Source organism: Brassica oleracea, chromosome C8 (genome assembly GCF_000695525.1).
Source record: "Brassica oleracea var. oleracea cultivar TO1000 chromosome C8, BOL, whole genome shotgun sequence".
Classification (NCBI taxonomy): domain Eukaryota; kingdom Viridiplantae; phylum Streptophyta; class Magnoliopsida; order Brassicales; family Brassicaceae; genus Brassica; species Brassica oleracea.
Genome location: NC_027755.1, coordinates 22,440,857 through 22,464,314, shown reverse-complemented (window position 1 = coordinate 22,464,314; position 23,458 = coordinate 22,440,857). Strand labels below are relative to the sequence as shown.

General features: G+C 37.1%; 4 protein-coding genes and 1 long non-coding RNA gene across 7 annotated transcripts; 3 read left to right on the top strand and 2 right to left on the bottom strand.

Moving 5' to 3' along the window:
• Positions 1–327: 327 nt before the first annotated feature.
• LOC106311990 lies at positions 328–2,118 on the top strand. The gene is made up of 2 exons (XM_013749355.1): positions 328–794; positions 859–2,118. Exons 1-2 carry the CDS (start codon positions 639–641, stop codon positions 1,945–1,947), a joined length of 1,245 nt encoding a protein of 414 aa, XP_013604809.1. The 5' UTR covers positions 328–638; the 3' UTR covers positions 1,948–2,118.
• An 84-nt stretch (positions 2,119–2,202) lies between these two features.
• On the bottom strand, positions 2,203–3,840 carry LOC106311991 (protein BRASSINAZOLE-RESISTANT 2-like). Its single transcript, XM_013749356.1, has 3 exons — positions 3,708–3,840; positions 3,328–3,632; positions 2,203–3,185 (listed from the first exon to the last, which is right to left on the bottom strand). Exons 2-3 carry the CDS (start codon positions 3,583–3,585, stop codon positions 2,430–2,432), a joined length of 1,014 nt encoding a protein of 337 aa, XP_013604810.1. The 5' UTR covers positions 3,586–3,632; positions 3,708–3,840; the 3' UTR covers positions 2,203–2,429.
• Positions 3,841–9,496: 5,656 nt separating this feature from the next.
• LOC106310211 lies at positions 9,497–12,152 on the top strand. Of its 2 annotated transcripts, none has more exons than XM_013747442.1 (6): positions 9,497–9,824; positions 11,006–11,132; positions 11,316–11,455; positions 11,554–11,616; positions 11,693–11,761; positions 11,838–12,152. In XM_013747442.1, the coding sequence occupies exons 1-6, from the start codon at positions 9,612–9,614 to the stop codon at positions 11,952–11,954; spliced, it is 729 nt and encodes a 242-aa protein (XP_013602896.1). In that variant the 5' UTR covers positions 9,497–9,611; the 3' UTR covers positions 11,955–12,152. The 2 variants fall into 2 exon arrangements, with proteins under 2 accessions (XP_013602896.1, XP_013602895.1); XM_013747441.1 differs by having other exon boundaries at positions 11,301–11,455.
• A 6,466-nt stretch (positions 12,153–18,618) lies between these two features.
• Positions 18,619–19,873, top strand: LOC106310940. 2 transcript variants are annotated; one of them, XR_001263891.1, is made up of 6 exons: positions 18,619–18,650; positions 18,727–18,786; positions 18,880–19,008; positions 19,105–19,178; positions 19,576–19,598; positions 19,686–19,873. It is a non-coding gene; the product is annotated as an uncharacterized LOC106310940 (long non-coding RNA). The 2 variants fall into 2 exon arrangements; XR_001263890.1 differs by having other exon boundaries at positions 19,105–19,598.
• A 611-nt stretch (positions 19,874–20,484) lies between these two features.
• On the bottom strand, positions 20,485–21,505 carry LOC106310520 (pathogenesis-related protein 5-like). The gene is made up of 2 exons (XM_013747753.1): positions 21,426–21,505; positions 20,485–21,256 (listed from the first exon to the last, which is right to left on the bottom strand). Exons 1-2 carry the CDS (start codon positions 21,478–21,480, stop codon positions 20,568–20,570), a joined length of 744 nt encoding a protein of 247 aa, XP_013603207.1. The 5' UTR covers positions 21,481–21,505; the 3' UTR covers positions 20,485–20,567.
• Between the last annotated feature and the right edge of the window lie 1,953 nt (positions 21,506–23,458).

Genomic DNA, 23,458 nt, shown 5'->3' with positions numbered 1-23,458 from the left:
AAGACCAAACACATAAAGAGTTGATATAATCGATTTTGTTCGGCCACTAAACAATTTTCTCTCTGGTCGGTCTTTAAATAGTGACTCAGGTAATTAGTCAGTTGAGCTTTCGGTCCGATTCAAAGAACGTTGGTTATAATCTTTGCAAAGTGGACTTTTTGTTTTCTTATTCTCTGCCGCACAGCCCAAATTCCCAGCCGTCCAACCGCTAAAATCGCGTTCTTGATCGCTGAATTTTAATCCTATGCGTTTTGTGAGATGCTATTATTCAAGGTTTGGCAGCTTAACTAACCTCAATCATAGTGTGTTTGGTCTAATCATGTGTTATCGTGCTAACAAGTGGATTATAAATATGATCGTTATTTGATTACGTTGACAATCAGATAAGTGAGCAGAACAGTCATCTCATCCAACGGTTAAAACTTCATCTTAAACTGAACACATCTACATCGTGAAACAGAGGAATATTACTTTAAGCAGCCTTTGTTTCATCGTCGTCGTTGTCTTGGCAGAAGAGGCCAAAACAAGCTCTCTCTTTCCCTCAACCACTTCTAAAACCGTGGAGCTTTGACCCAAAAGACCACCGAAGAAAACAACACACTGTACAAACTGATCTCGCTTAGTGAAAGTCAGCGGCCATGGCGGGTCGTAGAGACAGAACACAACAGCTCCGCGGATCTCGAATCGCGATCGCCATCCTCATCGGTATCATCATCGGCTGCGTATGCTCATTTATCTTCCCAAACGGCTTCTTCAACTCCAACTCATCTCTCACCGTTAACGAACGCGTCCAGGTACTAAAGATTAGATTTATATAATTCCACTTGGGGAAAAAGTTAATCACTTTCTTTGTTTTAGGTTGGATCATCCTCTTGTGAATCCTCCAAGACGCTCAAGTCAGACTTCGCATCTCTCTCAGAGAAGAACAACGAGCTAAAGAAACAAGTCAGAGAGCTAACGGAGAAGCTGCGTTTAGCTGAACAAGGATCATCAGACAATGCGAGAAAACAGATAAAGGCTGGTCCTTTCGGAACCGTCAAGAGCCTAAGAACAAACCCAACAATCCTCTCAGACGAATCTGTAAACCCGAGACTCGCAAAGATTCTAAAGAGCATCACTGTGGATAAAGAGGTCATCGTAGCTCTCGCAAACGCTAACGTGAAAGCAATGCTAGAGGTCCAAATCGCTAGCGTTAAGAGAATAGGTATAAAAAACTACCTGGTGGTCGCATTGGACGATTACATAGAGAGCTTCTGCAAACAAAACGATGTCGCTTATTACAAGCGTGATCCAGACAAGGACGTGGACGCTGTCGGGAAAACCGGAGGCAACCACGCCGTCTCCGGCCTCAAGTTCCGTGTGCTACGAGAGTTCTTGCAGCTAGGCTACGGCGTTCTCCTCTCGGATGTAGACATCGTCTTCTTGAAGAACCCCTTTACTCATCTCTACAGAGACTCTGACGTTGAGTCGATGAGCGATGGGCATAGCAACATGACGGCTTACGGGTTCAACGATGTCTTTGATGAGCCGGCCATGGGGTGGGCTAGGTACGCTCACACCATGAGGATATGGGTTTTCAACTCGGGTTTTTTCTATCTGAGGCCCACGGTTGCTTCCGTAGAGCTGCTGGATCGGGTTGCGGAGAGGCTATCCAAGGCGAAGCTGTGGGATCAGGCGGTTTTCAACGAGGAGCTGTTTTATCCTTCGCGTCCTGAGTATGTTGGGCTGCATGCTTCGAAGAGGGTGATGGATATGTATGAGTTTATGAACAGTAAGGTGCTTTTCAAGACTGTGAGGAAGGATGAGGAGATGAAGAAGAAGGTGAGGCCGGTGATTGTTCATGTGAATTACCATCCTGATAAGCTTAATAGAATGAGAGCAGTGGTTGAGTTTTATGTGAACGGTAAGCAAGATGCTCTTGATAGCTTCCCTGATGGTTCTGAATGAGAGTTCACCTGAAAAGCGGTGTAGGGTCAAAAAGTTTCAAAGTTTCTTCGCATTTTGTGATTCTAGTTTTACTTTTTTTTTTTAATTGTTTCCATGTTTAATGCTCAATGCCTTTTTTGTATTATGAGTTTTGTGTATCTTATGGCTAAAAATATCATATATTTTTCATTACTTGCCTGTTCTTGTTACATTCTCATCAATTGGTATAATCTCAAATTTGAATGAGATACATAATAGTTCAAGCCACTTAATTTCTTTTTTTTTTTTAAATTGTAATGTCTTACAAGACCTAAAAGGAATGATATAGAATAGAAACATGCATCTTAAAATTCTATCTACAAATAATGCCTTGTGAAACAAACTCATTGGTACAATGAATATAGATATGCTAGTACAAGAACCAAAACCAAGAACTGAACAAACACACTTAACACTCAAACCATGCCACAATGGATTTTTTTTCTTTTTGTTCTGAATATCAACTAAATACGACCTTTAGCGTTTCCAAGTGTGAGCTCAAGATCCTCCATAGCCACATCATGGATCCTCTCCCCTTCCCACGGCTTCACTTGCCTGTTCTCAAATTTGAACTCCGAGCTTTGGCCAATCTCTTGTGTTGCCGCAGTGTTTGGAGACAGCTGCTGAGGTACAGGTGGTCTCACTAGATTAAAAGTAGGAGAGGCTGGCACTGCAGAAACGCCGAGGAACGGCTGTTGTTGTGAGAACTTCTGAAAGCTTATCCAATGACCAGAATCAACAGTGGAAGCGTCAGACTCGTCACACTCAGGTATAGTAGCCGGGGGAGCATTGAACTGGCGATGATGAGTGGGGCTCGCCGGTGCAGAGACCGCGTAGAAAGGGTAGTTGAAAGACGACATTGACTGTTTAGCAGCAATGGCCATGGACTGATTGGTAAAACATTCCCCCCAAGTGGGTAACGCCTTGGTGTGTTTAGATGATGGAGATGAGACAGGTGGTGTCACTGGAGCACTGTTTGAGATCCTGAGAGGAGGAAGAGAAGAAGGGATCCCACCGTTCCTGAGGAAAGGGAAGATGGTGGAGATGTTGTTGTGTGTGTCTCCACCACCACGAGAAGGGCTAGGGAATGAGGAAGACGATGGACTGACTTGGTAAGAAAGGATGGGACTTTCGAATGGGCTTTGGTTGTAGGAAGAGTAAGGAGTGGCTCGTGAGGATGATCCAGCCACGTCACCAGGTAGAGAAGGAGGCTTGTGTCCCTGTAAAGGAAGAAACTTTGGATCAAAAAAGATCATTTCCACCTAAGATCTATATATAGTAAGCCAGATCCACTTATAGAAACTCCCATTTAATCTAGAAATCTTAGAAAATTCAGATTCAGACAAGTTCAGATCTAATCACCTTGCGATAAGTGGTTCCGTCTTCTTCAACCACCCAACCAGCTTCAGAGCAAAGAGCCTTGAGCACTTCATTGTTGTCGCAGTGCTTGGGGAGATTGTAGTTACCTTGAGCTCTCAGACCAGTGTAAATCTTCGCCGCTACAGCTCTTCTCCTCCTCTCCCTCCTCCGATTGTTCTCCCTCTCTCTCCACGACGGCTTCCTCCTCGTCGCCGCCATCGCTGCTGCTGCTGACGTCGACGTCGCGCCGTCCGACGTCATCTTCTTCTTCTCCGTAACCGATCGCTGCTGCAATTTGTGCGCACGGTCTGATGAAGAAGAAGATGAATTATAAAAAGAATCTTTTTTATTCGTAAAAGAAAAAAAAAATTAAATAATTTTACTGGTGATTTGAGGTAAATCGTCCACGTGTCGGTCTAGTTTGACGAATGGTGAGAAGAGCAGTGGCGTATGTAAGTTACTGTGTGGTTTTGCGCAACGGATCAGTGGAGGCAGTACGGTTTTAATGTATGTTTCTCTCCATCTGTGTAAAATGACCAGATTATAAAAGAGAAAAGATGGCGAGACATGTGGGGTCTGTTTATTAACGTGGGTCCCTTACATGTATGACCGGAAAACACCCCATCTGATTGGTTTTTCAGACATGTTAATTAGAAAACAAATTAGTTTAAGCCTCATAGTATTTAATGATTTATTTTAAATAATTTTTTTAATTATCACTATGAACAAAAACATAAGAAATGTAGATTTTTGTCCGGGTTAGTGTGTATATTATCATGTGCATATCTAATGATTGCTATTCTTTTTATTTGTTTGTTTTCTAACAAAATAATTTTAGTTGATAACATTGTGACAACAAATATATGCAAGTCGGTTGTTGATACATGATTCTGTGAATAAGATTTAAACTTTTGTTTAAATTATTTGAAATTTTCATAACACTATTATTACAAATCACAATACTTATTCAATTATTCAGTCAAGCTGCAAATCTATCATATTTGAAATATGTCGTTAATATTTGTGAGCATATTATTTGGTTGCTATACCAATCAACTATACTTGGAATTATTGTTGGCCCCTTATCTTCATTGGTCATTTTTTCTTTAATTTTCATGTTTGTTTTCAAAACTGTATAGTGCATTGAACATAACAGGAAAATGGGATTAGTGGATTTGCCCCCACACATTGACCCATCAAAGCAGATATGTAATCTTCCAACGAGTAGTCACTTATTGAATTCATTCTACACGCTTTTTCCTTTAGTTATTTATATTTTGTTTAAAAAATATCTATACAATATGATGAATTGTGATATTAATATAGTAAGGGATCTTACTGTACTGTATACATATTTGTCTCAAACATCTGCGAATACCCAACTTTAGAAGAAGATTCAAGCTCAATTAAGGAGCGGCCTGAAGTAAAACCCATCATAGGAGTCAAGAGGAGTTTATCAGCTTTCCAGAAAGCCCAAGATCAGGAGAAATGGCCACGTAAATTAGGAGTTATGATCAATTCCCCAGAACTGGCCAAACCGATGTCATCTATGGAAAGTCTTCAACCAATTCAACTTGGTTCGACCCAGAGCTATTTATGGGAACCAGAAGATCATCTTAACCAATCAGGAGGTATTCCAGAAGTCATTTGCTGCACCAGAACACAGGAGATCAGTTGGTTCAATGGAGAATCACTTAAACCCAACCGGAGCTATTTACGGAAAGATTGGACAATCTTTCGGTTTGATCCATTCCAAGCAATTCCAATCCAACCAGGAGAACCAGACGACGTCCAGACAAAACCAAGACATCCAGGAGACATTATACACGAGCCAGAAGAGTTCTACAACTTCATCCCATGCACCAGCCCACATAGGAATAAGAAGATCCCCATTATCACCAAACTGCCTTATTTGGAGTCTCAAGCATTAAAACTCCAACAGCTCTTTTTCCTTCAGTCTATGCACGACATCAGCACCTTCCAGACTATTAAGAAGATGATAGATGGTTTTACAAGGAGCCATCTATCAAAACGTGGAGAGATCTTAAGAAAGTCATGAGGGATAAATTTGCACCAGAACTCACAAGATCTAAGATCCAAAAGATATACCCAAGGAAGTATCTAACTCATGGTTCCAAAGAAAAATCACCCATCTTTGAAAGTAGTATGAATTATTCAGTTTTTCTAGTTTTGTCAAAACTATTGTTCTAAGTCTTTTGAGTGTGTGAGAAACAACTCTGGAGCAACTTGACTTATCAAAGCCTCCTTTCACAGAGCTTTGTGGCGTCCATCATCCCATCTCCATCCATTAATCGATCTTGAGAGTGATACACATCCAGCAAGACCGGTTCCATCTTCATTCATCTCCCATCCATTGATCCTTGTTGAGAGTGATACACATCCAGCAACAAAGATCCCATCTCCATCAATCTATCCCTTTTCTATTTGTTTTTATTCATATTATCATTTTGATTCATATTCATATTTGTTTCTGTTTGCATTATAAAACTCTAAAAACTCATTCCTTGCATCATTCATATTTTTTGCATTTGTTTTCATTTTAAAAAAAAAACAGTTTTTGCATTGTTATTGTTGTTCTTAAGAAAAGAAAACTAAAGAAGAAGAAGTTGTCTAGTTTGATCCACGAAATTCTTTAGAAATACTTGTCTAGTTGTTTGCATTCATTCCCCCAGCTCCACTTGCCATATTTAGATTTTGTGCATTCATTTAAAAAAAAAAAAATCTGCATTTCCATATTTGTTTCTTGCGTTGAAAAGTAAAAGAGCATATCATTTTATTAATTTAGTGAGTACCATATTTGTTTCATTATTTTTTTATTTGCATTAAAAAAAAATCATTCAGATTAGTTTATATCATTTTGGGTTCAAGTATACATATTTGTTTCTATTTTCGGTTACTTGCATAAGAAAATTCAAAAAAATTAAGTGTTAGTTTTCTTTCCATATTTTCTTTTCACTTGTGTTAATTGTCATTCCATATTGATTCATTTCGTTTATGCATTGAGAAAACCAAAGGAAAAATTATTTTAGCACAGTTTATTTCATTTCGGTTCATAATTGCAATTTTTCGGTTTAATTTTAATTAGCTTGCATTTTTGGTTCTTATTTTGATTCGACCAGGATTTTCCATACCTTCACTTGATCTTTGAGAGTGTTTTCAGGAAGCCATGGTAGGAAAAACACACGGCCAAAGTCAGATGGCCAAACAGAACCAACAGTTGACAGCTTTGCAAGAGATCAATGATCGGATTGCTCAGTTGAGGAAAAGAAACAAGGCACGAGTCCAACGTCCACAGCAAGGAGAAAGGAGATTTGGAGACTCACCAGAGGCTGTCTATCTCGAGCCCAAGCCACCAGATCCTTCAAGGATCAATCAACATCCAACTTCTCAAACCCATACTCATCATGTTGCTAATTCTCGGTTTGATCATAAATCTTTTGTTGATAAAATTGAACTCTTTACATTTTCAGGAGGAAGAAGTTACCTATTTTGGGAGAGGAACCTTGATGAATGGTTTCACTACAACAACATTCTGAAAAAAGAGAGACTATCTTATGCCATTGATCAGCTAAGAGGTAATGCCTTTAAATGGTGGGTACAAGAAAAGATGGTGACTTCTGAGACGATAATCTAACACTAGTTGTTTCAGGCTTCCGAAACCATACCTTCTGACGTTACCGAAACCATACCTTCTGACGTTACCGAAAGGTCTCCTGATCACTGTCCTCACACCCCACCATGAAAGAATGGCCCATGCCAATATTCTTCTGGCTAGAACCTATTGATGCACCCACTAATCTTTCAAGTTTTAAGAAATATCTCAAGTCCTGGAAGTGAAGTGATTCGTTTCCCCCAAGAGGTCCGTCCAGAAGCCATTTCCATAGCAAATAACTCAAGGCACCAAGCTGGCTGAGACCCCGGAACATGTTCCATTACTAATTATTTACTATCTACACAAAAGTCCAAGTGGAAAAAAAAATAAGGGAACATGTGCGGCAAGAATGTTGATGAAGCAAATCTCAGAACAAAGCCGTTGAAGTATGCCTCTAATTGGGGGCTTCCTCGAAAATCTCCAAAGATGCTTATGATTGTCATGTTCTTAAATCTTAACCAAGAATTCACAATAGTTACCAGGAACAAGGTCTCGGATGTGCAGTAAATTAAACCTCAAGTCAACATCCGTAAAAAGAAACGTGAGACCATCTAATGATGGTAAAAATCAGAAGAACCATATCACACATCGACTCGATCAGCTAAAAGAACTCAATATTTAGAGAGCAATCAAAAGATGGTCAAAGGGAAAATTCACAAACCATGTAGTTCTGGGCGTTATATATCTCCGGTTGGAAAACTCTTCTTCAACTTCTTCTTCTGTTTCGTTCAATACTAGGCTATTGAGCATTTTAAACTCTCTGCGTTCACTGCATTACACTCTCTTCTACCTCTGCTTCAAACATAACACTCCAAAAACAACAGGGTTATAAGATCTTTCTTATAAACCCCTCAAAGTTTTACAACTGATCACAATTCACCCTTTAGTTTTGAATGTTAAAAACAACCTGAAAATATGTTTTTGAAGTATGTACGAATTTGATTTATGATGGGAGGGAAATGGTAAGCATTAAAAGTGATGAATAATTGAAGCAGGGGTTTTTGGTGAGGGGTCGCTTTGATAGTTTCCCCAGATATGGGGACGGTTTTACTTGTGGGTGGGTGGGGCATTGTAAACTGTGACTATGTGACAATGACCACATAAAAGTGATGGACAAATAATTGATCCAAAGCTGTGTAATTTATAATAGAGGAAAAAACATTTATCTTTTTATATTAGTAAAACAAAAATCATTTATAAAAAAATTCATATCTGCTTTTTTGGGTTAAAAACTCACAACCTGCTGGTTTGTGCCAATGAAAACTCTTACAATGCAGTGAATTTATATCTATTGTATTGAATGGATTTGGTTTTCATAATATTGATACTTTTTGTAAACATGATTTTTAATTAACATAAATGGTATTTAAAAGTCATACATTATTTTTTTTTTCATACGTTGAACACCATTATTGTTGGTATCTAGAGGAAGTTTCAATTAAAAACATGAAAGAAAATGTAGAAAAAGTTAGAATGATTTCTATTCAATATATATATATATACTGGGGGAGAATTTCAATTTTACTGACTCAATTATATATAGATTTATCCATTTTTACTGACTCAATTAAAAATTAATTATATCACTTAATACTATTAAAATATTAATAAAACTAGTTTAAAACTATGCGTTGATACTTGATAATGCTCTCATTATTTTTATAAACCATGGTAGTTTTTGGAGATAAAATATAAATATCATTTAAAAACTTTTTTTTTTGGTTTCTACCAAAAATGTTTATTGAAACTGGAGAGAGTAATTATAGCAGAAGAGAAAATTATAAGATAAGTACAAAGGAAATACAAATAATGGGAAAAAGTGATGTGTATAAGATTACAATCGTCATTCACCTCAGAATGGGTCCCATACGCCCCTGTCTTTATTAAACACTAGTCAACCATTCAGGTCAATCGCGCGTCTAAATTTACAAAAAAGTACCCCTCCTCCGGTTATATCCAAATAAACAATTAAAAACCGGTTTCTGTTTCTTCATAACGCATAGGCCTAATAACGCATATAGTTTCAGAACAATGCTTACGCGGCGAGTTCTAACTGGCCAACGTGGTGGAAACCGGTCGCTATTTAAGAACATGATTAACCCGGGTTCTTAGGACGGAGTTCTTAGCTTCGGTCAAAAACCGTTTCTTAGCTTTTAACTAAAAAAAATCTAAGAATTGACTCTTAAATAAGAAATATAAAAACCGGTTCTTAGCCGAAAAGTTTGAAAAAAAAACAAAACAAAAAATGTCAAATCATGAGCTAAGAATTTCGAATTAAGAACCCGTTTATGAGAACCCGTTGATTATTGGGAGTTCTTATCGTGGGGTTCTTATCGGAATATAAGAACCTGTTTCTTAACTTTTAACTAAAAAAGTTAAGAACTGGCTCTCAAAACTCTTATTTAAGAACCGGTTCCTAACTTTTTTAGTTAAAAGTTACGTGACTACTGGTTATTATATTGCTAAAAACCTCCGATAATGATGCGCTCTGCTCTTAACGCTCTCGCTCTAATCTTCCTCTCGCTACCTCCACTTTACCATAGTACTCTGCTTTTTTCTCTTACTCTCTCTGGCAATGCATGATCTTCTATCGGATTAGAGAAGAAGAAGAAGAATGCTGAAAGCTGTGGATAGCTCAGGAGACGTTAATGGTGGATTTCGTCAAGTACAGAGCTTTTGCGGAGACAGCAGTAGCGAAGAGGAGTTATCGGTTCTGCCAGTTCATACGAAAGTGGTGGTGACCGGAAACAACCGTACGAAATCGGTGCTTGTTGGTCTTCAAGGTGTTGTTAAAAAAGCTGTCGGCCTCGGTGGTTGGCATTGGCTGGTTAGTGATTTAAAAGAACTAAATATTTATTTCCCTAATTGGTGAAAATACAATCAAAGTGCTAAAACATTTTGATCTAATCTAGGGTTGATCTGCAACTTCTTAATATCAGCAAATTTGAACCATCGATGAATAGAATTTAGGATTTTTTTTTTTGTTTTGAATTTCACATTTCGTTTTTTTTTCTCTTAAATTTCTGAAAATGATTTAGTTCTGGTGAATGTCTTCCTTTTTTTGATTTTACATCATCAGTGAGATCCGATTTACTAGTTATAGTCTTATAGATAAGAATGTTTCTCATCGAATTGTAACTCCTTGCGTCTAATCATTAAACCAAGAGTTAATAGTGTGATGAGAAGAAGAATGATCAAATCTTATTGTCTTTGTCACTGTTAAAATATGTAATTTCTGAAATCTGGCGACTGATTACTTGCATGCATGTAAGCATTTAAGTTACCATTAATTACATTGTTAAACCTTGCATTTGGTGTTCTTATTAGGTAGTTAGGTTACTCATGAATCCAACATTTATTTTTTGTTTTCGTTATTAATTTTATTTTCTTGGGATTAAAGTTTTGTTTGTAGCTAATGAAGCTTCTGAGACATGTTTAGTAGTAGTATTAATTTTGATGTTTCTTGCTGAGATTCAGGCTCAGTTTCAGGAAATCATTTTTAGGGTTGAGTTTGTAACATTAAGTTAGGCAAAAAGAAGGCAACTTTATTTTCGTGCCTGTTAGAAAAAACATCATGTTCCTTGACAATATTCTCCTTTTTATCTCCACCTTATGGTATTCAAGCTGGCTTTTTAAAATTTTAACTGGCTTTGATTAATGATAATCATTTGTTTTAGAGCTTTATGTAATGTTCTTTCTTTCTTAGTTGAGTCATTTTCGTCCCCAAGCACTCAGTGTCACTTCTGTTGATATGTTTATATTGTAAGTTTTTCTGTGTATGTGGACCAAAAAGGAGTAACTTCGCCATATCCGAGCTTTAAACTTTAAGGAATAATCCGAATAATATATACGACTTTGAATATCTTTTACTTAATAGTGAAATCACATTCCACTAGTTCGTGTCTCCTTTTTTTTCTTATGTAAATAAGAATAATAATTTATACGGAAACATATCAGATTCCTTCTTCTGGAGCATATATAATTGAATATGTCAGTTCTTGTTTCTAGGTGTTGACAAATGGAATAGAAGTAAAGTTGCAGAGGAATGCGCTTAGTGTCCTTGAAGCTCCTACTGGTAACGAAGATGACGATGATCTTGATTTCGAACACACACACATGAATGGTTCGGATATGAGTAAGTTTGGTTCCTTGTTTTCATCAAGTCAAGATACTGCTTTTCCATTTTTTTTTCAGCATAAGAAAATAAATAATTTTGAATGAGTTACTGGCTGGTAATATTGTTCTTTGGGCACGAAAGCAATAACCTTTTAACTGATTTTCTCAGTCTTGTTTCTATGACAAGTTGTTTCTTTCCCAGCATCTGAAGACACACTGAAGCCTCATAAGGTGAAGCAAAGAGGTCAGAGATCATCTCGGTCATCTCACAAGTCCCTGAGCAGGTCTCTGTCATCTGACTCCCAATCTAAAAGCTCATGTTTTACTCCCCCTCAAAACATGGTATGCATTCCATATTTTGAGATTTATTCTATGTACCATTGAACATAAACGCGACTAATCTTACGTTTACTGATGCGATATTATATGCTTTCACTCAGAAAGTTGATCTTAGCAAACTAGAAATGCCTGCTTTGCTGAAATACTGGCGACATTTCAACCTCGTAAGTTGATTTCAAGAAGAGGTCTATATTTTGTATGTTCTCGAGTTTAAATAATAAACTCACAAAATATTTGTAGGTGGATGCGATCCCTAATCCATCAAAAGAGCAACTAGTTGACATTGTTCAGAGACACTTTATTTCTCAGGTAATTATATATCCCTTCTGAGCTTTCACTTGATTTCTCTTCTTCTGTGTTTTAAAACTGTGCTATGAGTTTTAAGCAAATGGACGAGCTGCAAGTTATTGTGGGGTTTGTCCAAGCTGCAAAGAGAATGAAGAAAGCGAGCAAATTCCAGTCAAAAGAAGCCAAAAACACTGATCTTAACTGCATCAGCTAAAAAGAAAAGCCATTACTTTAAAACAGGTCCTGTAATTACAGTAGTGCCGACTTGTTTAACCATTTGTGGCTTGCTGCTAGTTTTAGTTCTTTATGGAGATGTTTGGCTAAGGAGTAGAATGTTGTTTTCTTCTTGCTTCTGTTGTTTAGCCATGTAACCACTGACTCTTTTCAATTGAAACTATATGTTCTGATCCACCATGGCCATATCTTTTTCCGCCTCTTCTTTTTTTTCGGTTGAAAATAATCGAACCTGAGATTTCCAGGGCAGAAATTTTACAAAAACTTCAATAATTTTCTTTAATAAATTAGAAATCTGTATTTAAGTATGGACTCTTAAAATTTTGGAGATTCAAGGTTAATGTTTCATTTGATTATGTTCAGAAGATGCATAACGACTATGTGGTTGAGTTTTAATAACATATATACGAACAAGAGTCGCCGTTTATATACGACGATGAAAAAATTAAACACCAGAGGATGCATGGCATGGTAAATTGATTTCTATGCATAACTATGCATGCATCATGCATTATGACGAAGGAAAACGCATGTGTGTTTATATGGCATGTGCGTTTTGGAAGAAAGAAAATCACGGAGGGGAAGTATCCGTTAGTAACTGATAACGCAAAGGTAACATTGAATTCTGAGAATGCCCGTTAACTAAGCCTTCTTAAGTCCGTTGAATTCTCAGAGAATGTCCAGAAGTAATGTTTTAAGAGTTGTTTTAACACAAAGCTTTAGTTTTATATAAAATCAATGTAAAAGTTGTGTCTCAAACAATAAGCAAAGCTCCCTATTTATAAGCTCGTATACGAGACTTATAATACTAAACGAAATAGGAAAACAAATCTAACTAAGAAAAGGAACTTTGAAAGAAAAGGAAAACCATAAAGAAAACCAAACACCAATAGGAGATGTACGCTACATCAGGTCTCCCCCCCTACGAGAGATTCGTCCACGAATCCGGACAGAGTGTCATCGTCAGGCTCGAATTTGAACAAGTGCTTCACATTGAAGACATCAGCCGTATGAACATGAGGAGGCAAGGCAAGGCGATATGCATTGGCATTAACCTTTTCGACAATCTCGACCGGGCCAATCTTCCTAGGCTTGAGTTTATTGTACTGGCCAGTCTGAAACCTCTCTTTGCTAAGGACAGCCCACACAAACTCGCCAACATGGAAATGGACTTCGCGACGATGCTTATCCGCAGCTGCTTTATATTTCGCCGAACTTACCACCAGGTTATCGTGCGCGAGAGTATGCAGATGGGTCAGCTCGTCCACCAAGTCAACAGCACGCCCATGAAATTCACCCGCCGTTGGAAGGTTTGTCAAAGCCAAGGGACCGCGAGGTACTAAGCCATAGACCACTTTAAACGGACAAAACCCAAGACTTCGGTTATGTGCATGATTATGAGCGAACTCCACCTGACACAAGATAGTGTCCCACGAACGTCTATTCTCGCCGACCAGACAACGCAACATATTACCCAAGGATCTGTTGACAACCTCAGTTTGACCGTCTGACTGGGGATGGTACGCTGAACTCATATTCAGGCTGGTCTTGAGAAGCTTCCAAAGAGATCGCCAAAAGTGACTTATGAACCGCGAGTCCCTATCAGAAACGATAGATAGTGGAAGCCCATGAAGTCTAAATATCTCCCGAAAGAACAATTGTGCTACCTGGACTGCATCCGTCGTCTTCTTACAAGGGATGAAGTGTGCCATTTTTGAAAAACGATCAACAACGACAAAGATCGAATCATTCCCACGTTGAGTTCGAGGAAGTCCAAGGACAAAATCCATGCTTATATCACTCCACGGCTGCGTAGGAATCGGCAAGGGCAAATAAAGGCCAGCGTTGGTCGCATGACCCTTCCCCTTTTGGCACGTAGTACAACGCATTATAACCCGTTCGACATCGCGCCTCAGCGTCGGCCAGAAGTAAGAATCTGTGACCAACTTCAACGTACGGTCGCGGCCAATATGGCCTTCTCCGTGAAGTTCTTTAATAATCTGTAGGCGCAAGCTGCTAGTCGGTACAAACAGCTGGTTATCTTTGAAGATGAATCCATCGAGCAGGAAATACTCACACGGAACCCCAGCTGCAAGGTCTCCCCCATGGATAACAGCCAGCAATTTCTTTGTTCCACAAAGAGTCCATCAGCACCTTAAACGCGACTCTCCCCCATGGATAATTCTCAAACCGTTCTAAATCCATCACTAGCCTTGCCAGAGTAGATCGTGTAGCGGTTGAAAACTTTCTCCCTTCAATGAATCCAGTGAAGATGGAGAGGTACGCGAGCCGCTTGCGATCTTCCCTGGACCAATCCCCGCATCTCTTCAGTGCTGCTATTATCTGATCAGTAGTTGGCCCAGCTTCCAGATGAACTCCCAGCATCCCCCAGAAAGAAACCATCTCTGGGGTAACGTCACATTTTGGTGTCTCAAGGTCCTCGATGTACTCGCAGTTTAGACCAGTGAGGTTTTCAAACTCTAACAGTGAAAACCTCAAAGGTTCTGGACCAACGAGAGACCACATCTCATACTTCTTCTTAATGTCCAGCTTGAAACTGAGCATGTAGTGAACCAGCCTTGAAGCCCAACCAAATCCCTGCTCCTTGAACTTGATGAAAACTCCCAAACTCGACTCCTTGAGCTCTTCAAATTCGTCATCAGTAAGAGCTTTCCTAAGAGCAGTATGCAACTTGCTGTTATCCGTATGATACGAAATGCTATTGTGGGCTTCTGGCTCTTCCCCTGATGTGTATAACCTACGGGGGAGTTCTGGAATATCCATCCTTTTTGTCTGCAAAATAATCAAAGACAACAATATAAGTCCAGACGACTTAGTAGACGACTTATAATTAAGTCGTCTGGAAAGTCTTCCAAATGGACGACTTATATTTAAGTCATCTACTAAGTCGTCCAGTTGGAAGACAAAGCCGGACGACTTAAATTACTTACAAGTCTTCCAGTCGCAGAAGGAGTTGGAGTACTCGTCATTGCGGTTATAGATCTGAAAAAATAAACGTGAAACGGTGAGAATGAGTAAATTGATAGAGACAACGTTTTATGTTCATCTTTTCCTCGAGATTGATGACTTAGCGGCGTTAGGGTTTACAGAGAAACGGCGCTAAGGTTTACAGAGAAGAAGCGGCGGCGCTAGGGTTTAGAAGAAGCGGCGGCGCTAGTGTTTAGAACGTTGGTGACCACGGTGGCGAGGGCGACGGTTTGTTCGGAAATAGTGGAAGCGGCGGCGCTAGGGTTTAGAGGAATCGGCGGCGCTAGGGTTTAGAGGAATCGGCGGCGCTAGGGTTTAGAGGAATCGGCGGCGCTAGGGTTTAGAGGAATCGGCGGCGCTAGGGTTTAGAGGAATCGGCGGCGCTAGGGTTTAGAGGAATCGGCGGCGCTAGGGTTTAGAGGAATCGGCGGCGCTAGGGTTTAGAGGAATCGGCGGCGCTAGGGTTTAGAGGAATCGGCGGCGCTAGGGTTTAGAGGAATCGGCGGCGCTAGGGTTTAGAGGAATCGGCGGCGCTAGGGTTTAGAGGAATCGGCGGCGCTAGGGTTAGAAGAAGCTGCGGCGACAACGGTGAGATAGATAGCCGACGTTGAGCTATCTATCTATTTGACGTAACACTCCTACAAAAAAATAAGGCAAATTGCAAATATTAATTTTATGAAGATTGGATTGTCATCCTGATTTACTAACAAATTATATGTATACATGGGCATATTATATCATAATTGTTTTTTTTCAGAATAAAGGGTAAAAAGAACAAAATTTGCATGATAATATATATAAATTTATGTTAGTTATTATTAGATTTTAATAAAATATAAATTTATTATAGTATTTAAAGTAAAAGATCACAAATATTTGTTTTTTTTAATACAAACACAATCATTTATTCAGATTTTTTGTATATATTTTAGTTATTCTATTTGGAAAACTTAGTTACATTAATTTATTTAATTTTTTGCTAAAATGTTAAATTAATTTATCTTCCCGCTTGATGATTCATATCATAAAATTGAGAAACTGAAAAGGACAGACGACTTTTATAAGATTAGAGAGACTTGACAATGTATTTGAATATAATGTATTCTACTAGTCCGTTACATAGTTAAGGGCTGCACACGTTATCTATTTGATTTCAAGAGTTTCCGATATCTACTAGAAATCAAATAAAACAAAAAAAAAGAAAAAATTGTATCCGTTAAAAATAGTATATATTGTTGAGTGTTGTTTCATCTTGCCTCTGTTGTTTAGGGGCTAACTGGTAACTTCAACTCTGTTAACTTTTCCACTGCCAACGGCTTTTGCGGTTGTTGGTGTTTTGAAACAATCATAGAAAACATTACAAATCGCTTCTAACCGCTTTGAACCTCTTAAAATCAAAAGGTGATTTCAGCTAGCATTTGCGGCTATGAACGGTTGCGGAAGGGTAAATTTTTTTTAGAAAAATAAAAATAAAACAAAATATTCAATAATAATTTAAAATTGAAATAATAGAAATAGTAAAATGTATATATATATATATATATATATATATATATTATATTTAAATTTATATTATAAAATTTCAAAACAAAAATATTTTCTATCATTTTAAAAAATTTAATAGTATAAGTTTATAAATATAATTTTTATATTTATTATAATATTATGATTTTTAATACTTTTATAATTATATAAAATATAAATATTGTTAATTATTATTTAACAGCTGCTGCATTTTGTAGTTAATTAGTCATAAGTATCCTGCAAATACACCAGTTTTTAACAGTTGTACCAAATCTCTTTAAAACACTTTAAACCGCAACCACATGCATCCGCAAACTCTCGCAACCGTATCCACAACTACTGCGCGGTTACACTAGTCATAGCGCTACGTAAATACCCCATCAATAAACCTAAAATGACCCTGAAACCAACGAGTTTCTACAATTGATACTATATGTTCTGATCCGACCAAGATATTGGTAATGTTAGAATGTAAATATGTTTTTATATGACTTAAAGTCAAATTTGAAAGACGATGCAAGAGAGTAAGACACGTGAATATTTATTAAAAACTATGATTTTTTAGAAAACTGTTTATAACTTCAGAAATCTCAGGTTTTATTCTGCACAACCGAAAAAGAAGAGTAAGAAAAAAACGACCAGTAAGAGATTAAGCGTTTCTAAATAGGTGAGAATAATTGTATGTAGTTAATAACTCGTGATCAAGCATTCAAGACTTCATGAGCTCTCCCCTTATGGTTGAAGCCCTCACGGTGCGACTCACCCTCATTAAATAGGATTACTTTTCTCTGGATGTCCTCCGGTAATCTAACGCTTATAACAACAATCGGTTAAGGAAATTCATGGAATCGTCTGTGATATCCATGAAATTTCCTCTACTTTCGTCAAAATTTCCTTATATCTCTCTCTCGCAATCTCAATAGGGAAACAGATGTGTTAGCTAAGCTCTCCCTACAATCTATTCTGTTTTGGACTCTTTTGTGGGCTACTTTGAATCTGAGACCTTTCTCCATTAGTATTATGATTTGTGCACAAAAAAAGTTAATAGCTGATATCTTCACTATATGTCTATATCTCTGATCGAATCTGATTACATCAAAGAAAAGAGATTAAAAGTCTTGAAATATGTTGTTTATATAAAGATATGCTCATATCTTCACTATATCTTTGTGTATATATATATATATTATATTTTCGTACATTCTGTGAACATCTTATTAGGATTATCCCATGCTTATATAAGAAACGTTGTATTCTCAACCTATATTCAGGAAACATTCAGCATCTATAGTTACTATGCAATATAGAATAAGAAAAACGTGCATAGACAAAAGTACTCTATAAACTTTATAAATTAATAATTGATAATTTAATAAACACTAATCCCTCCGTTCCTAAAATTAAGATTTTCTAGAGTTATTTTTTGTTCCAAAATAATAGATTTTCTTTTGACCAAAAAAAATAATAATAGATTTTCTAGAATTTTAAAGTACTTCTAATAGTTAATGTTGATAAATTGTATATTTGTAAGAAACATTAATTGAAAATATTTGAATTGATTAAATACTATTGGTTGATAGTTATTGGAAATTGTATATTAAAATAAACAATAAATTTAATTGTAAACATTTATTATATTTTTAATATGCGTGAATACTCTATAAAATCTTTCTTTCGGCAACTGATGGAGTATTAATTAATAAATTTCAAAACCGAGAATCTCTGTTTATAGACTACTACAAAGAAATGATCCACGAGAGAATGTTATTTCATGGAGAATTTAGGATGGAGAAAAACAAAATAGTAACAAGAAAAATTGTCTTAACTATGTACTCCCTCTGTTATTATTATTTTTTTTTTGAAAATTAACTGTCTATTAATCTTACACCGAAAAAGTATTATCGAGAAGTTCAAAGAAATAATGCACAATTGCATTCGATTGGTACGTGCACAATAACATTTTATGCCGTCTCAGCACAATAACTCAGTTGGTTAGAGCACCATCTCTTAAGCATGTATCTTAGGGTAATTGTAATTAAAAAGAAAATGAAAAATACATTAAAAGGAAGGCACGTCTCTTAATGAAGCCACACAAGGGACGTTTCTTATGAGACAGCTGTCCAAACATGAGTGCTTCATCTTTCTTTCCACCATCTCTGCGCAGGTATTCGATTTTCCTCCATAGATTCGTATTTTTATGAATCCAGTCGATTTTAGGTATTAAGGATTATTGGGCCTAGGAATCTGGGGTTGACAAGGAATCGGAAGGATCTGATAAAGAGCTTGGCCGTCGTGGAATGGTAATTTAAAAACTTTGATCTCTGCTTTTTCGAATTGGATTCTATCTACTTTGGAATCTGGATTTTATGTTCTTTATTTTATTTTATCTGAAGATTGGGACTGAACGAATTGGACTTGATGCTGGTGACAGTCTTGGTGCTCTTGGTTTGAACCTCGAATCCACTTGGCCTGGTGTATTTGATGCTCTGTTTTCGAGTTTCTCCATGATTCTTGTGACAGAGGTTCGTCTGCGTTATTTGGTTTAAAGTCATTCTTATTAGTAAACAAAATTTATAGTGTAATCTTTGTATGGATTGGCGATGAAACTTTTATAATAGCGGCACTGATGGCTATGCGACACCCCAAAGCTACTGTTTTGTCTGGTGCACTTTCAGCTTTGTTTGTTATGACTGTAAGTGCTTAGATTACTCTCATTGTTTTTTTTTAAATCCAAATCCAGTTTCTCATGTTTCTTATGAAGTAAAGGTTTGATCTTTTTGTGAATTGCAGAACTTTTAAGTTAGGTGATATGTATAGCCTTTGTATGTTGAGTTAGAGACATCACCCTTTGTAGCAGGGTTTGAGTATTGATCATAGTCCGAGAGCAAGAGAAACCATCAATTAAGCATTAATCATGTTTTTAGGTTCTCTTCTTCCACAAGTTTTTCATTTCCTTGTTTTTTTGTTCTTTGTTCTTTGGAAAGATTAGAAACTTGTGTTGAGATGTCAATCGTCTTCTTCCATAGAGTTCCTTAGTTTTATTGTGTCTTGTATTCTTTTTCTCACATGTCTTGTATTCTCATGTCAAGGACGTTGATGAAAGTGTTTTCTGGTGAGTAATTAAAAGTTTTAATCTTTCTGGTATATGATCAATTGTTTCTTCCAAGAAGTATGATATAAGTATGTTTTAATTTTACAGAAAGACCAGTGATGTATATGGCGGAGATGTGTTGAGCGAGACTAAACCATTACAGATCCAGGCTTCAGCCAAGAAAGACATTGCCTCCACCAAAGTTGCCAAGTGATCACATAACCAAGCTCTGTCGTGGGGATTGGATGATTAAAAGGTCGTCAAGTTCTACCGTAGTGCAGCATCAACGTCCATTACAAAAGGTTGTATTATTAGAAACTTGTATAAATGATATGGATAATGAAAGTGTATTCACAAGATCAAATATTTCTTTTCAAGTTCTTTCTTCCTTTTCTAAGTTCTTTCAATTTTTTTTGTAAGAACTGTTGCTTAAAAAAATTGCAATGGAAGAAAAAAATTAAAGTGTCTCTTAACTAAAATTCTTAACACAAATTTATTATTAAACAAATGATTAAGAGACCCTAATGGGTTCTAGGGATAAGAGCATCATTATCGGTGAAACCCCTTTTTGGGTTTCTAATTTTTTTTTTTTTTTTTTGTTTCGGCTGATTTAAAAAAAAAAATTTAAAAATGAACCAATCGCGGGCCGCCACGTGTCGGTGGGGCCCGCGAACAGTTGACAAAACCCACCACGATCGTTTCTTCATTCAAGCTTTTTGCAACCGGTTTTTCAATTTTTGTGGGACCCAAAACCTTTAAAAACCCTTTTGGAACCTCCAGTAATGCTGCTCTAAAGATGCTCTTATGTACGAGGAAAAGTAAACAAAGTTCCAAAAAATATTTGTTTTTATTGAGTAAAATCAAAAGTAGTTTTATTCATTATAGTTTGCGGAATTTATCTCATTCCGCAAAACTTTTTTTATTTCTTTCAGCGATTACACATAACTATTATAATTACCAATCGTCGTTGATAAATATTGATGATGAAAACTATATGGTGGGACAGAAAATGATGGAGTAATTAGCATTGGCACAAGTAAAAGTGCTTGTAGCATCGTCGTATGCGTAGCTATAAGCTTTGGGGCAAGCTGCTTTAAAGATCCTCGAGTAATCCGTGGGCGGACAAGTCTCGGCCTTATTGAATGCACCGGTGCAACAATACTGCGGTGTTCCAAATGCCTCGCAGGCGCTCTTACACGCCACAACACTTCCCCCGTTAAGAACGCTTAGCTCGTTGGGACAAATCTTGTTCAGGTCTGAAACGCATCCCACGTTTTGGCAATCGCCTGAGCCGCCTCGCGTCTTGATTTCCATCTGGACGTTGTAACCATCGACCAGGCTTACGTCGTAAAAGTCCATCGCGCCGCCATGACCGATTGTGAATTCGGCGAGTGTAGCCGGTGGGACTCCTCCTGCACCGGAGCATTGTAATTTGTTACCACAGTCTCCGGTGAGGCAACTCCCAGTGCCGAACGCGTCGAAATTGCAGCCGGTTCGGCCCCAGATTCTGCCGGACCAGCCTGCAGGAGCGGCTACGTCGACAGAAGCTCCTGGGGTTAAGGCGAATCCACCGCCGTTGAGTTGTACACCGTTGTCTCCGGTGAGGATTCCAGGCCAAACGGGGAAGCTGCAGCGGTTCACTATGGTAAACACTGTACCGGAGACGACGGAAATTGCACCTTGCAAAATAAACAAACGAAAATAGTTAATTAGGTTATTTACATATTTTTCTCTGCATGGAACAAATTAACAAACGTTTATATGAGTGCAATTTTACTCCTAAGAAAAATGATTTATTTGAAATGTTTAATTTGCAGAGAAGAGATAAATGTATGCATGCATTTATACATGTAGCTATGATGAAGGAGAAGAAGAGAATGTGTAAACCGGAGAAATTCGCCATTTTATATCTCAAGTTTCGATCTAAATTAGTGTGTATTGATGAATGAAAGTTTGTGTCTCAGATGCCTCTATTTATAGTTTTTCTGTGGTCAGTTGCTGGTACTAAATTGTCCGGCCAAGGTACACAGAAAATTTGATTTCCACGTTTTTACAAATTCAAGTAGGTCAGAGAGACTTGACAATGTGTTTGAATACAATGTATTCCAGTCCGTAACACAGTTTAGGGCTGCACAAGTTATCTATTTGACGTAACATTCCTACAAAAAAATAAGGCAAATTGCAAATATTAATTTTATGAAGATTGGATTTTCATCCTGATATACTAACAAATTATATGTATATGATATCATAAATTACTTAATTCTTACAAGTGAAGGGTAAAAAACAAAAAAAACATGCATGATAACATATATATATATATATAGTATGATAAATAATGAATTGGAATTTCAAGTAAAAGTTTATAAATGCTTTTTTTTGCAAATTCGAAACACTGTTTTTACTTTCAACGTTCTTGAGTGTTTATCTATATTTACTTATTCTATTTGGAAATTTTAATTGATTTCCCACTTGATGATTAATATTACAAAACGAGAACTTGAAAAGGATAGACCACTTTAATAAATCAAATAGATTAAGAAGACTTGACAATGTATTTGAATACAATGTATTAATTTAGACCGTAACATAGTTTACTAGGGCTGTAAAAGCAATCTTTTTTATTTAAGAAATTCAAATATCCATTAGAAATAATAGCAAAACAGTTATCAAAATTAATATACTATCCGTTAAAAATAAATTATAAATACTAATTTTAGAATGGTTGGATATCTTTCCCAATCAACTAGTAGTATTACAAGTATGTTAAAAACTAATAAATTTCAGGTAGATTAAACAGAGATGTTAAAAGGCATACCAACACGGTGAAATTGACTTCAAAGCTTATTATTCTACTAGTATTCTTACTGAGCCGCCTCGAGTTGACGGTAGCCCTGTTCGGTGGACAAACGCTGCGCCAGCGTCTGGCGGTTAAAAAATACACATAAGAACGGAGAGGTCAAAGCTGCGGCATTTCGATGGTGAGAGAAAAAAGGAGGCTGGCGACTTAAACCCTTTCCATGGAGGACACTCGCATAGGCATGGTTATCACCGGCACACGGGGGGACAAGGACAACAAGACTATTACATGAAAACATTCTTTGTTTTCATCTTCGTTGTGTTTTCCCTCATCTTAAGCTAGTGAGAAGATAAATTAGATATGATTTCATAAACCCGTTGGCTTGTTTGATCCATTAATTTCTGCAAGCCCAGAGCGCCTCTGTTTGCTTTGCGAGTCTTCAAGACTCATCTTTTTATGTTATTCTTCGTAATGTTAAAATTCGATCATTATACTCACTGTCATATCATGGGGTTACCTTCAGTGGAATTATTGGTTGGCTTCAGCAAACACGTTCTTTGAGCCTTTTCTTTTTGAGCAAGTTCTTTGAGCCTCTCATTGTTATTGAAAGGTCTTGAATTAGCGAGACTACTTTGTCTTATTGTCTGCACAATGTCAGTTTACTTTGTCTTCATCCTATTTTGCAGTAAATTATTCTCTACTGTGATGGCTTTGTAAGACATAAGATGCCCTAGCACAGTAGAGAATAATTTAAACTATTGTTTTTAATCTTAGCACTAGCTAGCAACCACAAGGATTGTCTGCCCTGGAATAGAAAAATACTGGTTACATGAATTTATTGTCATAATTATATTTGCTTACACCGTTAACATATGATTATAAAATAAGTATGGGACCGATTTGTTATACATATAGACATTTATGTAACATGAAGTCCATGCATCCAAGTTGTTCTTAACTATTAGGAAGTAGGATATGTACCTATGGAACTTATGGCTTATGGACTCATGGAAGTGGATGTATACTATAATTGCTTATTCGCGATCTACCTTTGAGACCCATTACAGATTTTATATTTTAT

Coding starts and splice junctions, on each gene's coding strand:
- LOC106311990 (XM_013749355.1), top strand. CDS start 639: ATGGCGGGTCGTAGAGACAGAACACAACAGCTCCGCGGATCTCGAATC. Junction 795..858: donor CCGTTAACGAACGCGTCCAG/GTACTAAAGATT, acceptor TCTTTGTTTTAG/GTTGGATCATCCTCTTGTGA.
- LOC106311991 (XM_013749356.1), bottom strand. CDS start 3,585: ATGACGTCGGACGGCGCGACGTCGACGTCAGCAGCAGCAGCGATGGCG. Junction 3,186..3,327: donor ACGGAACCACTTATCGCAAG/GTGATTAGATCT, acceptor CTTCCTTTACAG/GGACACAAGCCTCCTTCTCT.
- LOC106310211 (XM_013747441.1), top strand. CDS start 9,612: ATGCTGAAAGCTGTGGATAGCTCAGGAGACGTTAATGGTGGATTTCGT. Junction 9,825..11,005: donor TCGGTGGTTGGCATTGGCTG/GTTAGTGATTTA, acceptor TCTTGTTTCTAG/GTGTTGACAAATGGAATAGA. Junction 11,617..11,692: donor ACTGGCGACATTTCAACCTC/GTAAGTTGATTT, acceptor AAATATTTGTAG/GTGGATGCGATCCCTAATCC.
- LOC106310520 (XM_013747753.1), bottom strand. CDS start 21,480: ATGGCGAATTTCTCCGGTTTACACATTCTCTTCTTCTCCTTCATCATA. Junction 21,257..21,425: donor CTCCTTCATCATAGCTACAT/GTATAAATGCAT, acceptor TTATTTTGCAAG/GTGCAATTTCCGTCGTCTCC.